Source organism: Engystomops pustulosus, chromosome 4, assembly GCF_040894005.1.
Source record: "Engystomops pustulosus chromosome 4, aEngPut4.maternal, whole genome shotgun sequence".
Taxonomy (NCBI): Eukaryota; Metazoa; Chordata; class Amphibia; order Anura; family Leptodactylidae; genus Engystomops; species Engystomops pustulosus.
Window position 1 is genome coordinate 76,268,290 of NC_092414.1, and position 14,879 is coordinate 76,283,168.

The following is a 14,879-nucleotide window of genomic DNA, read 5'->3' on the forward strand; positions in this document are numbered from 1 at the left end:
GACTCCTTCCATGGAAGTGCCTAAACACCCACATCAACTTACACTCTAAAAAGTGTAAGGACTCCTTCTCTTTATCAGTTACTGATCGGTATCTCTTCTCACCACTGACCTAAAACTACTAATGAAAATATTAGCTATCCATCTAAGCCCTCACATTAACCAAGTGGGTCTGCGACTAATATATCTCTCATGCTATTTTCCACAGGTGCAGACAAAGCAGAAAGAAGTTTGACAAAGTGGTTTGGAATGTTATATCTACACTAAAGCCTTGCCTAACATAAGCTTCAGCATGACTACAAACCGGTGGATAGAAAGTTTGTACTCTTTAGCTGAAGCATGGGGGCCTATCTCAAAGGGGACTATACAGGGCTGAATCTTCTTCTCCACTATAGTTATCCTCACATTAGTTTTTTTAATATGGCAAATACTGTTATCCTAACAATCAAGTTCATAAACTGATAACCTTCTGAACTTCCGAACCGATCCAGTTGGTTCCCTACTTAGTGTTGGAGCTGTCTACTCATTCTCAACTTTCTAACTTCATAGTGAACTTACAAAAGTCTGAGGTTCTTAAAGGGGTTGTCCAGGTTCAATAAAAAAAAAAAATTAAAAACCTTTACTCACCTTTCCCCACTCCACCGAAGCAGCGGCCATGTCTTCATTACTGCTGTGAATGACAACTGTACGCACCGACAATGAAGCCAGCAGATTTGGCGATGTCATTGCGTCTGCCAGCTTCAGAGCCGGCATTTACAGCCAATGTTCATTGCAGTAAAGAAGAAGATGGCCGCTGCTTCTAGGGAGCGGGGAAAGGTGAGTAAACATTTTTATTTTTTGGGTTTTGTAGTTCCCTGCCAGTGTAAGACAGAAGAGAGTAAGATGCTAACAGGTGTTACAAGTGGGTGTTTGCTGAAGGAGGCACCCTATTGAATCTTGCTTCAATAAGGTGCCCCCTCACCTGGTGCATAAGATGTCCGCCGACTTTTGAAAATAATTTTAAATTTTAGGTTTAAAAGTCATCTTATACGCTGGAAAATACGGTAGCATATAGGGAGGAATAAAATTCCGTAAGAACTGCCTGTGGGGATTGAGACAAGAGGCCATTTTATAATCTAAGTATAGGTATATCACTAGGGTGTTCCAGGGGTGTGAGCTTCCAAGCAAGCAAGGAACCTGGCTTATCTCCTTGGCAAAAGAACTTATGTTTAGATCCCTGTAAACTTATTTCCGCTCAGGTATTAAGGCCAGACAAGTTCAGTTCCTGTCTCAGGCCCTCTATCTTCTTTCTCAAATTTAAAGAAGGGTCAGCTTTGTAGCGGTCTAAAATCTCTTTCAGCTGCTCCTCCTTTTGACCTGCCCGTGCTAGGCTTGCTTTATTTATTCTTGAACTATTCTCGATATCAATAAGCTCTCTTTAATCTTTCACATTAACTTCACTCCTCTGTTACAAGCTATCAAATTGGCCAATCTCAAACAACTCTTACCATTGTTTTCTCAGATTTGTCTTGCAATTTTTTGGGAACAAGAACTTTGTCAATGAAGTGCACAACTCCATTTGTGAGGGCTAACATTTGTTCATCAGACATAACTTTTGCTTCTTCATTTAAACCAATAGTGTTCTGAAAGAAAAATAAAAAGAATATGCAGTAGACAGGATTAGTAGTTTCTCTATTAAGGCTCTGCAAAATTCAATTACTTATCTTGAGAATACCAAAAAGAACCAGAGCAGCAAAAAACACTAATTTGTTTAAAATAATACTCTTTATTGAATGTAAATACACAAATTTGACATATATATCCCTCAAGTGGGAAGGTATAAATGCAGTATATGGGGGACACAAGTAGCCCCAAATAAAAAATAGGGCAGCACAGGAGACCAATGGCTACCCCTATTAGCCCAAGGTCCTAATAGTATTGTTGACAATATTAGCAATGCAGTCAAATGTTAGAAGGTGATAAAGTGGCAGTAGTGCAGTAACGGTAAACCATACACAAAACTGGAGGTACCATCCAGTATTCAAAAATTCATATTGCTATTGCACACTTACCCGCAAACATGGTGAACCGACACTCGGCAGATCAAGGGAAAGCCAAAGGGTACACAAAGCCAAAGGGTACACAAAATTGTTGACCCTACAAAGTATTGTCTAACAAGTGTTTTATAACTGTTGTATTGTAAAGCCACAATAAACATAATGGTACACGGGAATTAAGTGGCATAAATCCACTGATAAAAGTACTCAATTGGATTACAAAGATGGAGCAAAAACCTCACACGTTCTGTATGAATCTGGGGCCCCTGCTCTGCTCCGACAAAGTACACACACTTTTTTTGGTGCAACTTTAATATTGGGCACGCAACACACTTCACTGCTGTCGAAAAGATGATAAATGTGGCGGGTGGTCTGACTGAGCACCCTGAACGCCCATTTCAGTGCAGACATTTGTTTTGCATTAAGAATAGTGCCGCCGCGACACAAAAGGGTCGCATGAGACACATATGTGGCGCAGACACTTCTTAAATACATATGCAAGCAGTTTGCACCTAAAAGAAAATGCAAAGTCTGAAGAAAACTGGTGCAAGCACCTTAGTAAATGTGCCCCTATGTGGTTAGAATTATTGGCTGCTATTCTAAAATACAGTCTTTAAGCCATCCGTAAACTCTCTCTGGAAATCTATGAGATTGCTATGTGTAGTAATGATAAACATCCATACTGAAACAGTACCTGGGAGAATGAAATTGTCAAAGTTTCACCCTGTAGCGAGGTCACCGACGTCATTGATGAGAGGTCCTCTCTAGTGAGTTGTGTGCAGCTTACAATGTGATACAGAAGAACCTGCTCCATCATTCCTTTAGTTGCCCATTCTTTAGTCTGCAGAAAAAGGACAGGTTTTGTACTTTCAGCATTTCAATAAAGAAATTGTAATATAAAAATGCAGGTCGCCATCTTACCCGAGGGTCATTTTTCAGAGCATCATTGCTTGGTACAAAAACTGTAAAAGGACCGGATCCAGACAGCTCATCAATCAGATTTGCCTGGAAAAAGACATAGAAATTTAATAAGGACAGTTATTATATGAGTTCTGTGATACCAACAGCTTTTGCACCTGAGTTTATCCATCAGATGACCATGGACAGATATCAACCAACTGGAAGTAAATACAGCAGGTTTCTATAGAAGGAGATCTAGGAAATTTTGAAAAATTCATACAGAAAGTATATTGGAAATTGTATAACTTTTTGTTACACAAACAATATCAATTATGTGCTGAAAAAGCACCACCCCTTTAATTCTATACAGATAGTCCCTAGATCAGTGATGGCTAACCTATGGCACGGGTGCCAGAGGTGGCACTCAGAGCCCTTTCTGTGGGCACTCAGGCCATCACCAGAGATGACTCCAGGTATCTTCCTGCAGTCCCAGACAGCCCAGGACTTGCTGTGCACAGAGATATTTTAAAGTGACAGTGCTACCTGGGACTATTTTCTGCTTTATTGGTGTCCTCAGGTGCTGGTATCAATGAAAACTGAGATAGAGAAGGGAGTATAAATCACAAATTAAATTTCTGTGTTGGCACTTTGCGATAAATAAGCGGGTCTTTGTTGTAGTTTGGGCACTCGGTCTCTAAAAGGTTTGCCATCACTGCCCTAGATAATTCTTCCTTGTAAAGAGACTAGACTAAGTGAAATATTCACTTGGTACGAACAGAGTTAATGTTTAGCCTCCTTATCTATCTGCTGTGTATGGAAAGCTTCCAGGTACAGCTCTAGCTGCAGGAGATAAAAAGTAGCAGAAAAAAGGCACAGAGAAGCTTTTTTGCCCTAATAAAGTATATCACAAAATGTACCATTATAACCACCACTATTTACTTCTGTAATACAAAAAAAGTTTAGTTATGCTTTCCAAACATACATAGACTCTGTTCCATTCAGTCTGTTTTTTACTGAGCATACAAAACACTTATATTGTTGTTAAATGAGAATGCCACATTTGACATTTGGCCTTTTTATTTAAATGGTGGCCACATGCACTTAAAACATGCTCATATATTTTTTTTTGGCTGCACAATACCTGCAATAGATAAAAGAAATTTGATGTCTTCACATTTTTCCGTAATTCCTAATAAGAAAAGAAAGTACATTATTCACTTTTCAGAAGGAAAATAATAGTATGTTGTATATCAGTTAAAAAATTTTGTTAAAATTGTTTAAATTTTTTTTTTAGAAGTGGCAACCTCTCCTTTTTCCCCAGGCTGCATTTAGTAAGATAAAATGATTTGCCAGTAGTACTGTACCTCATATATGTTGCCCCTACAAATGACTCCATCGCCAATGTAGCTAGACTTGCAAGTACAGGTTCTTTCTGCTGGACCAGTATGATTGCATGTTGCATATTCACTACAGCCACCATTTTTCTGCAAAAAAACCCAGTATGAATAAATATAAAGTCATTTACATGTCATGTAGCTGTATTTGTTAAAGAAAATCTACCATCAAACTCAAGCATGATAAACCAGGGATACCTAACGATTGAGCCATGGTGACTGTGGTAATCTTTTTATATTTGTTATCCATGGCCTCTTTAAAAAAATCAACTTTTAAAATTATGATAATTATCTGTTGGGTGTTTCCAGAGCCCCTCAGTGATGTCTTTTCAATTGCTGTTACAATGAGCAGAACATGTCTCCTCACCCCCTGTGAGAGGGGAAGGGGAGGCCCATTCTTTTTATTGTTACTGCCTGTGAAAAGACATCACTGAGGGGCTCTGGAAACACAGATCAAAGAGGGGAAGGGGAGGCCCGTTCTTTTTATTGTTACTGCCTGTGAAAAGACATCACTGAGGGGCTCTGGAAACACAGATCAAAGCCTTTCATGCTCATTAGCATAATTTTAAACATTTATTTTAGAAGGAAGGAGGTCATGGATAACAAATATAAGAAGATTGGCACAGTCACAGTGTGTGAATCTATGAGTAAGTACCTATGGTTTATCATGATGGATTTTGATAGTGGATTTACTTTAGGCTCACAAAAAATAAGAATATTTATGGTCAATATAACTGCTTTAAAGGGAATCTTTAAGGGCTATTTGGGATACTACTCTACCCACTTGTCGTTATGCACCAGTGGTTTAGTGTTACAAATTGTCTCATATGTGAAAGGTAGTTGAAATATAACTGGATACTCTGAGTGCTGCTGTTCCATTTTTGTCTTGATCCAATTCATTTTAATTATTTATTTCCTTTCAAGGTCACTCCTATCTTGAATGCAGCTTATCATGAGAACACAGGCTATAACTCTGGATCTGAAAGTAATATGTTCGATTATTATCTATCTATTTGCCTATATGTTTAGATGTGAAGCATATTATCACATTATTCAAAACTGTAATGAAATGAAATGAATTAAGTATACTCACAGTTAGGCAAGGGTTAACAGGACTGCACTTTTTCCCATCTCCACTGTATCCTTGCAAACAATTACATACAGACTATAGACAAGAAAACACAATGGTAGGAATTAGAAATACTGTAATTCAATTACACCGAGAATAGGTATTCTAAGAGTAACCCTTTTTATATATTAATTTTATTCCTTCATTTCAATGTATTTATATTTCAGTTCTAAGGGTTGAAATCCCTCAAATGGACGACTTTCTGAAAATGAGGTTTCCCTGTGTATGGATATGTCTACAGAGATTTACCATCTCATAATTAGGATATTCATTTACCCATCATCCGACAGAGCTGAGCAGGTTGATATAATGTTTTATCAGAAATCACTGATCGGTTAGGACTCTGGAGTCCACTGGTTGGGTGGAATGAATGACAGCCTTCCATGAATAAGTGTTGATACAATTATTGATGTTAATGACTGAATAGGACAACCCACTGGACCCTCATAAATCTATATATAGAATCTGCTCTGCTTCTGCTATGTAACCTCATGCCTATGGATAAACCGCATGTATAATGTCATAGATTCTCTCCAATTAAAAGAGGTCACCATGGACTTTTCTCACTATTTTTACAACACCCATTCTAGTCTTTATAAAATGTATGTCTTTACAAATACAGTATATATAGAGAGCTGAGCCTCTAAACGTGTATTAATATATTCATTTTCCAGCTGCTGATAATATTATAATAAAATGCAGAGACTTGCTCCATGTTACCTTGTTGGGACCAGTTTTGGTGCACTCAGCAAATCGATCACAGCCGCCATTATTTACTGCGCATGGATCAATTTCTGTAGAAACAATACCATGGACAGGTACAGTAATCATTTATATGGGCATGCTTAACTGTATAGCACTGTATGTGTCAGTAGGGTTTTTAAGGCGCAGCTTAATATATTCCAAAACAGAGTACATACCCTGACAAACTATCCCATCTCCAGTGTGACCTGAATTACAAACACATATTCGGTTTCCAGGAGTAGTTTTTTGACATTCTGCATTGATTGAACATCCCCCATTGCTAGCTGCACAGGCATCAATAGCTGAAATAAATGACAATATACATGATATAATACAACTATAGACACATCCTATACAGACAGTAAGTCAACACTACAGTAACCACGATCATCTATGCAGGTATTACCTTTACACATTGTGCCATTTCCTTCAAATCCAGAAGCGCACTGACAGTAACCGGTTCCATCTCCTTTTACGAGACAACTAAAGCAATAGATAATAATAATTTTTATTTATAGAGCACCATCATATTCCGTAGCACTTTATAAATTATAGGGAACATATACAAATAAAATATATTAGGGTACAAACAGTCATGTGGAACAATAGGAGGACCAGATATAAATCAGTCATGTGTTCTATCATTAAAAGGAACTTGCCACCTTAAAAGGACATCTACCACCAGGATGAACGATTGTATGCAAATGAGCCTGGGGGGCTCCAGGCTCCATTAACACCTATGTAGTCTGGAGCCCCCAAGGCTCATTTGCATACGATCCTTCATCCTGGTGGTGGATGCCCTTTAACAGTGTTCAATTGCAGTTTCTAAATCTTATATGTTGTACTATTCTTCTAAAAAACATTCATACTATTCCTTCTCTAACATAAAGGCCAGGAGGCGGGGGAGCTCAACCCTGGAATCACGCTCCCATCACCTCACACCTTTGAAGGCATGCATGGCCAGCTGGCTAAACTTCCCACCCACAGCGCGGTGCACCTGTGAAACCAGCCAATGCCAGTCAGAGACGCTCAGGCTCAGTGTCCAAATCACATGGAATAACACATGTGCGAGAATGTGACTGAACGGGATAGTGACAAAGCTAAGCGGACATAAGGGGGGCTGAAGGAGCGTGACTGCATGGTTGAGCTCTCTCGCCACTTTAGAAAAACTACAACTGTACACTCTTAAAGTAATGAACAAGGTAATATTTTAGGTTTGTGGGCCATATCTGCTCATATGAGCAACTTCTCTCTTTCACCCCGTACCTCTTGCCCTGATGATTCTTTCTCAGTTTCCTGGTGTAACAATTTTTGCAAATTAATGTTATTGTTTGTTTAATGAAAAGTTATTCAATTTTTCAATATACTTTCTGTATCAATTCCTCGCAGTTTTCTAGATCTCTACTTGCTGTCCTTCTATAGAAAGCTTCTATGACTACTTCTGGTGGACAGAAATCTGACCATGGTTACACGGGTCATTAGCATCAGAGAGTGATCACAGCTTCGGGTTATAATGAGCAGTGCACCTGTGTGACCATGGTCAGATTTCTGTCCACTAGAAATAAACAACGGAGCTTTCTATAATATGACAACAAGCAGAGATTTAGAAAACTGTGAGGAATTGATGCAGAAAGTATATTGGAAAATTGTATAACTTTTCATTATGCAAACATTAGCATTATTTGCTGAAATGGGAATACCCCTTTAAGAGATCATATAGACCAGTGATGGCTAACCTATGGCACTGGTGCCAGAGGTGGCACTCAGAGCCCTTTCTGTGGGCACTCAGGCCATCACCAGAGATGACTCCAAGTATCTTCCTACAGTCCCAGACAGCCCAGGACTTGCTATGCACAGAGGTATTTTAAAGTGACAGCTCTACCTGGGACTATTTTCTGCTTTATTGGTGTCCTCAGGGGCTGGTATCAATGAAAACTGAGACAGAGAAGGGAGTATAAATCACAAATAAAATTTCTGTGTTGGCACTTTGCGATAAATAAGCGGGTGTTTGTTGTAGTTTGGGCACTCGGTCTCTAAAAGGTTCGCCATCACTGATATAGACTATCAACTCAATGTTGGAGCGGGTTACATGTTTCCTATAGAAGTCTATGAAGAGGGAGGGAGAAAGAGGGAGATGCTGTAGGGTGAACACACAGATTTGTGAGTGAAGCCATGACTAAATGTTTTATCTAACTACAGGGCTAGATTGTATATACACTGCTTATTACTGAATTACTATATTCAACACAAATTATTTCTCAAGTGCTATTATAAAGAACAGCAATAATCTTTAAACCATGAGCTGCTTCATTTACACATTTCACAACAGGTAGGCAAGAAATACATACTTTGCACTAGTGTGGCAGATTTTATTGCATTTATCTTCGGTGATTGCTGGAAAAAGGTAAAAAAAAGGCAGTAATTAGGAAATATATACAACTCCCAATTCATGTTTTAAACATAAAGAATACGTTAATTATTGATATTCTCACCATCTGCTCCAAATTTGCAGTGTCAGTCTCAACTTTTTAAATCCAGACAAAAAAAAACAGTATTTGAGTATTTGGTATGAAACTACAGATAATTCTTCTTTGATACCTACTTTAGTTGTATCTTAATAGCCTGGTGGAACATATGTGGCACCCTGCAGCCAAGGTGCCTAAAACAAGCTTTAGTATGTGCACCCACTGTGGCACCTATCTGGTTTGGCTTTGGACTAATAACAGAGTGTGTTAGCCAAGTGTCATTACCTGTTTCCATCCATTTAACCTTGTTACAGGGATGTGGACTTGCAACAAGGGTACAAGGCAGTAGTCCCAGAGTAGGTGACACCAAGGCAGAAAAGAAAAGTATATGACTAAATGGAATGTCTCAGCAATTTTCTTTTTGATCAATTAAAACCAGATAAGAAAGTGACGACCACTTGATATATCCAGCATCTGACCATGCGGCAGGACAATTCTATACCAGGACCTGCTTAATTGCCCTACAACCTGTGCCAGGAAAGGCCCGGAACTGTCCACTAAACACCCCTCCATTCCATTTGGTGGGTGGTGGCGTAATGGGAAAATAGTCACAATTTCTGGCTGTGTGGCATGAATTTTGACTTTCTCAAGCCTTGTATGTCAGTGTCCCCCCAAGTGATATGCTTTACAACATCTTTATGGCTATAAGAAACAAGAGTCCAGAGCTGACTCAATGAAGTCTGCGGAGAGTTTCCTAGGCATTCACTCTGCATTTAGGAGGTATAGATAAGTTAATACAAAACCCATTGTCAGCAAGGGAAGAAAATAATATTGATTACTACAGATGTGTGATACTCTACTGCGATCTGTAATGTATATAAGGTGACTGCTGTATAGAAATCATGTCATTCTCTAGTAAGAATCAATGATGAGGGCAAAAACTGCACAATAATACTGCTTTTTAATATATATAGTGACGTGAAAAGTGTTTATAAAAAAAATTGGAAAAAAGTCATAAAAATTATGCATAACAAAAACTTTCTGGTTACACCTTCCCTATAAATCTTAGTCATCGTCCTGTACACCTTTAGACCCAGAAGCCTGCAGTCAAGAGCAGATCTCAGCAGAGACCTGGGATGGGAGACTGCAGGGACAGCAGAATCAAACAAAGCAGTGGGGACAGAAGGTATAACAAAACACTGGTCCGCTGGAGATGGTGACATGGGCACAAACCGTTGCCATTCCACCACCTAGCTACCCTCCTAGCAAGATAGGAAAGTTATACTGGAGAGGTTATAACTACAACCTGAATGCATGAAAGTTAGTTATATGCATTTATTTGTATGTCACCCAATATACATAGGTGTATACCTTTTGCTGCTATTTCTGAGCTGCGTTATTCCTAGTAAGGTACATAAATAACATATCATTAACGGAAGTTAGTTGGCCAAGCCATTCCTGCCAGTGGAAAATTACTGCCATTGTGCCTTTATTAAGTTAACAAGACCCAATGGATTTATCTAAGGCAGTAAGCATGAAATGATAGTTGCCAGACTAATTCTGTTTGATCAAAGTCAAACTTTGCTTACTTTGTAGTTAAGCCAAGATACTCATTTAGTCACCGGCATACTAATTCATGGAAGCAAAAGAGGAAATATTGTGCTGCGTGTCTCATTGAGGTTCTTGCATCATTCATTATTTTATACTACCGGTCACCTTTCTATATTACAGGGATAAGAGACATGCACAAGTCAAGCCAAGTTCTGCAACTTTTTGTGTTTTGTATACATTTACAGCAAAATAATGAAGAAAAAAGCCATTTATTATAGACAGCTTTTCTTCTGCAAGTGCAGTATAGGTGGTCTTTTACCACAAAGTGCACTTTGGTCTCTACATTAATCTTCTCCACAGCCTTCTCCTTTGGTGTGCTCTGTATGACTGTAGTGTCTAACCAGGCGTGTACGCCATACACACGTGTAGTCAGCACTATCCTGCAAAGCGTTCCATACCCTTTCAGCCATTCTTACAGTGTGTTTGACAGAGGCCCTACGCGGCTGAAATGTCAAGGTGAACACTGTCTATTTTCAATAAAAATAAAGTGCATCTTCTACAGTGGTGCAGGACCTTTACTTGATTATAGATTTAGGGGTAGGATCCCTACGTCTGATGCACACACCCACTTGAGGCAGTGCGAACCGTTTTAAATTTACAATAAAAAAAATATACATTTGGGGCACCTCTCCATGGCACCCACCAAACACTATAAGCTGCTGACAGGTTAACTTTAATGAAGAGTAACCAAACAAGGGCAAATAAGGCCACACTGTATTTGAGAGGGTCCTATTATTCATGAATAAGCTATAAATATACAGTATATAGTTTACAAAAACACACCAAAAACCTTGACATAGTGACAATGAGGCTGCAAGGTGAGCATTCTGGGGGTACATGTGGCCCATAGGTCATCAATCCCCCACCAGTAGTGTAATCAGATTTTCTGATTATAAATCAATAAAATATATTTATGTATTTTTATATGATTTAATAAACTATTAATATAGGAAAAGGCCAGGGACTTCAAATCGAGTATTGAAAAAATCCAAACCTCATAATCTAATAAAAAAAAGATATTCAGATAAAGTGGACACCAAAGGACAATAAAAATGTCATCTAATACCTGCATCATCTTACCTGTGTCACACTTGATTCCTCTCCACCCAACGTCACATTGACAAGACCCATCTCCAGTTATCCCTTCATTACATTTTCCGTTGGCACAAGTACATTCTGAACACAAGAACACGTTTTGCATTAGCATATACTACTTTATACTGAAATGTAAGAGACTGTAGAGATCTTGAGTGCATGCAGTGCTCGCATTATGGGTCTTGTATCCTCCCTAATGGTTAACAGTGCAAGGCAGAAATGAGGAGTAGCTCTATGGTGTATTAAGAAATCATAGCTGAGGGGTAATGTGGCTGCTAAAAAGGGAGCACGCAATTTTTTTAGTAGCATCCCGACTGACCCCCAGATTTCATCACCATAGGATGGCCGTGGGACATACAGTAACTTTCATCCATTTCAAATGCAAAAATAATTTGTTTCTTTCAGCAAGCACCCCAGCAGAAGTGGTCATCAGTTGTCTAAGGGACCATATAACTACATTTATAGGAAATTATCTTCACACAGATAATTTTAAAAAAATAACATCCAATTGAGGAAATGTATATATGGCAGATAAATTAAATTATGTGTAATGCCCAGATGAGAATATCCCTTTAATAAGCAAAAGTTTACCCAATAAAACTAGCAGAACCCTCAGGTAGGGTATAATATATTCTTTCTAGAATTCCCACTTTTGTGTGAAATCTCCTCTGCTTACTGTGACATAGGGGTGAGTCTGTGTATACTAGGGGGAGGCTGTGTACACAGGGGGAAGGCTGTGAATATAGGGGAGGCTGTGTATACATGGGGGAGGCTTTGTATTCAGGGGGGAGAGGCTGTGTATACTAGGAGAAGGCTGTGTAAACTATGGGAAGGCTGTGTATACTAGGGGAAGGCTGTGTATACTAGGGAGAGGCTGTGTATACAGGGGTGAGGTTGTGTATACAGTGGAGGCTGTGTATACAGGGTGAGGCTGTGTATATGGGGGGAGAGGCTGTGTATAAAGGAAAAGCTGTGTTTACAAGGGAAGGCTTTGTATAGAGGGAGGAGGCTGTGTATAGAGGGGGGAGGATGTGTATACAGGGGGAAGCTGTGTGTAGAGGAGGGGAGGCTGTGTTTACTGGTTTGAGGCTATATATACCGGGGGAGACTATGTATACAGGGGAGAGGCTGTGTAAACATGGGAAAGCTTTTTTAGAGGCTGTGTATACAAGGGGGAGATGCTGTTTATACTGGGGGTAGTCTGTGTATACTGGGGGTCTGTATATAAAGGGTGAAGGCTGTATTTACTGGGTGGGATGTGTAATAATGAAGTAGGCTGTATATACTGGGGGAGAGGCTGTGTACACTACTGAGGGGAGGCTGTGTATATTACTAGAGGAGGCTGTGTATACTAATGGGGGAGGCTGTGTATACTACTGGGGGAGGCTGTGTGCTGTTGACGGAGTACTGTATATAATTTAATCTTATAAATAAAAAAGGTATGTAAATTAACAGGGTGCTGTAGTTCAAGGAGTGTGGTATATATAATAAATTGTGGGTGCTGTAGATACTATAATTTATTCAGGTGACTATATAAAGGATTTTTTTAAAATCCTTTATTAACAAATTTATGACAATTACAGATCATTTTTTAATTACAAATTTCATATAAATACATCAACATTATACTATAAAATAGCACTTTACATAAACTATACTTATACATCTTCAGCAGTATATGTCCTGTTTTATGTCTGTTATATTTTCATTTTTCCTATATTCCCAATCAATACACCTCCGTCACCTCCCCACCAAAAAAAAAAAAAAGAACAAATGAAATAAAGGATATTTTATGTGGGCAATAGTGTGTTCAGTCGTGTTGTGAGGATAACATATATTTAGGAACACTCTCCGTTATGCTGTAAGTGACTGTGGTATTTTTAGGGAGTTGTGTGGAGATGTGCTGCGTGGAGCTGAAGACATTTGACAGTGAATTCAGCAGAGATAAACCATGGACGGGAGAAATCATAAAGAAGTTCTCTTCCTGATTGAGCAGTTCATCACCTGTAAGGTACTAGATACTAGATGTTACTAAAGTCTGCGTCATTGACTGACTACTGATGTTGTAGGTGGAGTCATTGGCGGGGGACAGCATTTTCTATTTTCTCCTCAGGCAGCAAAAAGGCTAGAATCGCCCTGGTTGCAGATATACAGTAATTGGAAATGCAAGCTTCAGATAAAGATCCACTTGCCACCTATTTCTTTACTGTATCTTTGGTATTTATCTTAAAGGAAACCTACCACTTTATAATGGTAGTTCTAACCCTCAAATACCTTGCACCAGCTCAGGGTGAGCTGGTGCCGGAGCATATATTCATTAATTCCAGAAACCGCCGATTCCTATATCAAACAGTTTTATACTTTATATTGCAAGCACGCTTCGACCATTCGTGCGCCTGATGCTCTCCGACACACTCGTGCCTACGCAACTTCACACGGCCGGCTTCACACGCACGCGCGGGTGTGCCCGAGAGCTTGGTGACGTCACCGGCTCTCCAGCACTTCCTAATCAGGCGCACGCACGGTCTTGTGCATAGTGCGCCGAGCCGTATCATAGTGTGCCGAAGCGTGCTTTCAATATAAAGTATAAAACAGTTTAATAAAGGAATCGTCGGTTTGTGGAAATAATGAAGATATGCTCCGGCACCAGCTCGCCCTGAGCTGGTGCAAGGTATTTGAGGGTTAGAACTACCATTATAAAGTGGTAGGTTTCCTTTAATATTCTTATCTTAAGAAAGAGGAAATTTTTATTAAATCTCCCTCATTGTAAGCATATAAGATTAGTTCTACTAGGTGTACCAGTAAAAAAGGTTTGGTTAAGTAAATTATAAGATATAGAAAATATTTAGTGTTAATATCAAGAAATGATTCCTAATGAACTGTAACTTTTGGGTTATTTCTGTTCTCTAAAACTATATGTCAATACACACACAAACACAATACAGTCAGTACCTTGATCACAACGTGTCCCATATTTCCCTTTGACACAACTTTCACATGCGGTTCCCCTAAATCCCTCTTCACACTTGCACTCTCCAGTGCCATTAACACCATCCATGCATACTCCATTTCCAAAACATGGATTTCCAGCTTTTCCAGGACAGGAGAGACACTGCTGGCCAAAGAATCCAGAGCAACACTCCTTGGTCTGCACAAAACATAATTTGATTAGCAATGCATGATTATTCTTACATACTGTAGCGTTACAAGATAAAAAAATATACTAGACCAAACAAAATGCTTCTGTCTATCTGTCTCTTAGGCTACCTGCACATGAAAATGTGAAATCTCAGATCACAAACAATGGACACATTGGGGCTCATTTACTAAGGACCCTGTGGACCGCACTTTCGTTGGACATCCTGACGATTTCTGCTTTGCGCTGCTGGGACAGGGATTTAAAAGGGTTTTTTTGCGCACTGGATTGGATTTTGGTGCAATCGCGCCAGCTTTCATTCAACACAAATCGGGGTGCGGCCGTCGGACGATCCAACGGATTCGGACAAAC

The 14,879-nt window shown here is 39.3% G+C and overlaps 1 protein-coding gene across 1 annotated transcript in view; it reads right to left on the reverse strand.

Annotated features, from left to right (window-relative positions):
• Positions 1–14,879, reverse strand: part of STAB2 (stabilin 2) — an 81,560-nt gene that overhangs the window by 23,721 nt on the left and 42,960 nt on the right. Inside the window, exons 39-50 of the mRNA XM_072146374.1 lie at positions 14,324–14,519; positions 11,357–11,452; positions 8,549–8,594; positions 6,607–6,683; positions 6,377–6,502; positions 6,177–6,250; positions 5,421–5,492; positions 4,298–4,417; positions 4,075–4,122; positions 2,955–3,038; positions 2,728–2,874; positions 1,485–1,619 (exon numbers count right to left, since the gene is read on the reverse strand). Of these exons, the coding sequence (XP_072002475.1) occupies positions 1,485–1,619; positions 2,728–2,874; positions 2,955–3,038; positions 4,075–4,122; positions 4,298–4,417; positions 5,421–5,492; positions 6,177–6,250; positions 6,377–6,502; positions 6,607–6,683; positions 8,549–8,594; positions 11,357–11,452; positions 14,324–14,519 (1,221 nt within the window). The remainder of the gene's footprint in view (positions 1–1,484; positions 1,620–2,727; positions 2,875–2,954; positions 3,039–4,074; positions 4,123–4,297; positions 4,418–5,420; positions 5,493–6,176; positions 6,251–6,376; positions 6,503–6,606; positions 6,684–8,548; positions 8,595–11,356; positions 11,453–14,323; positions 14,520–14,879) is intronic.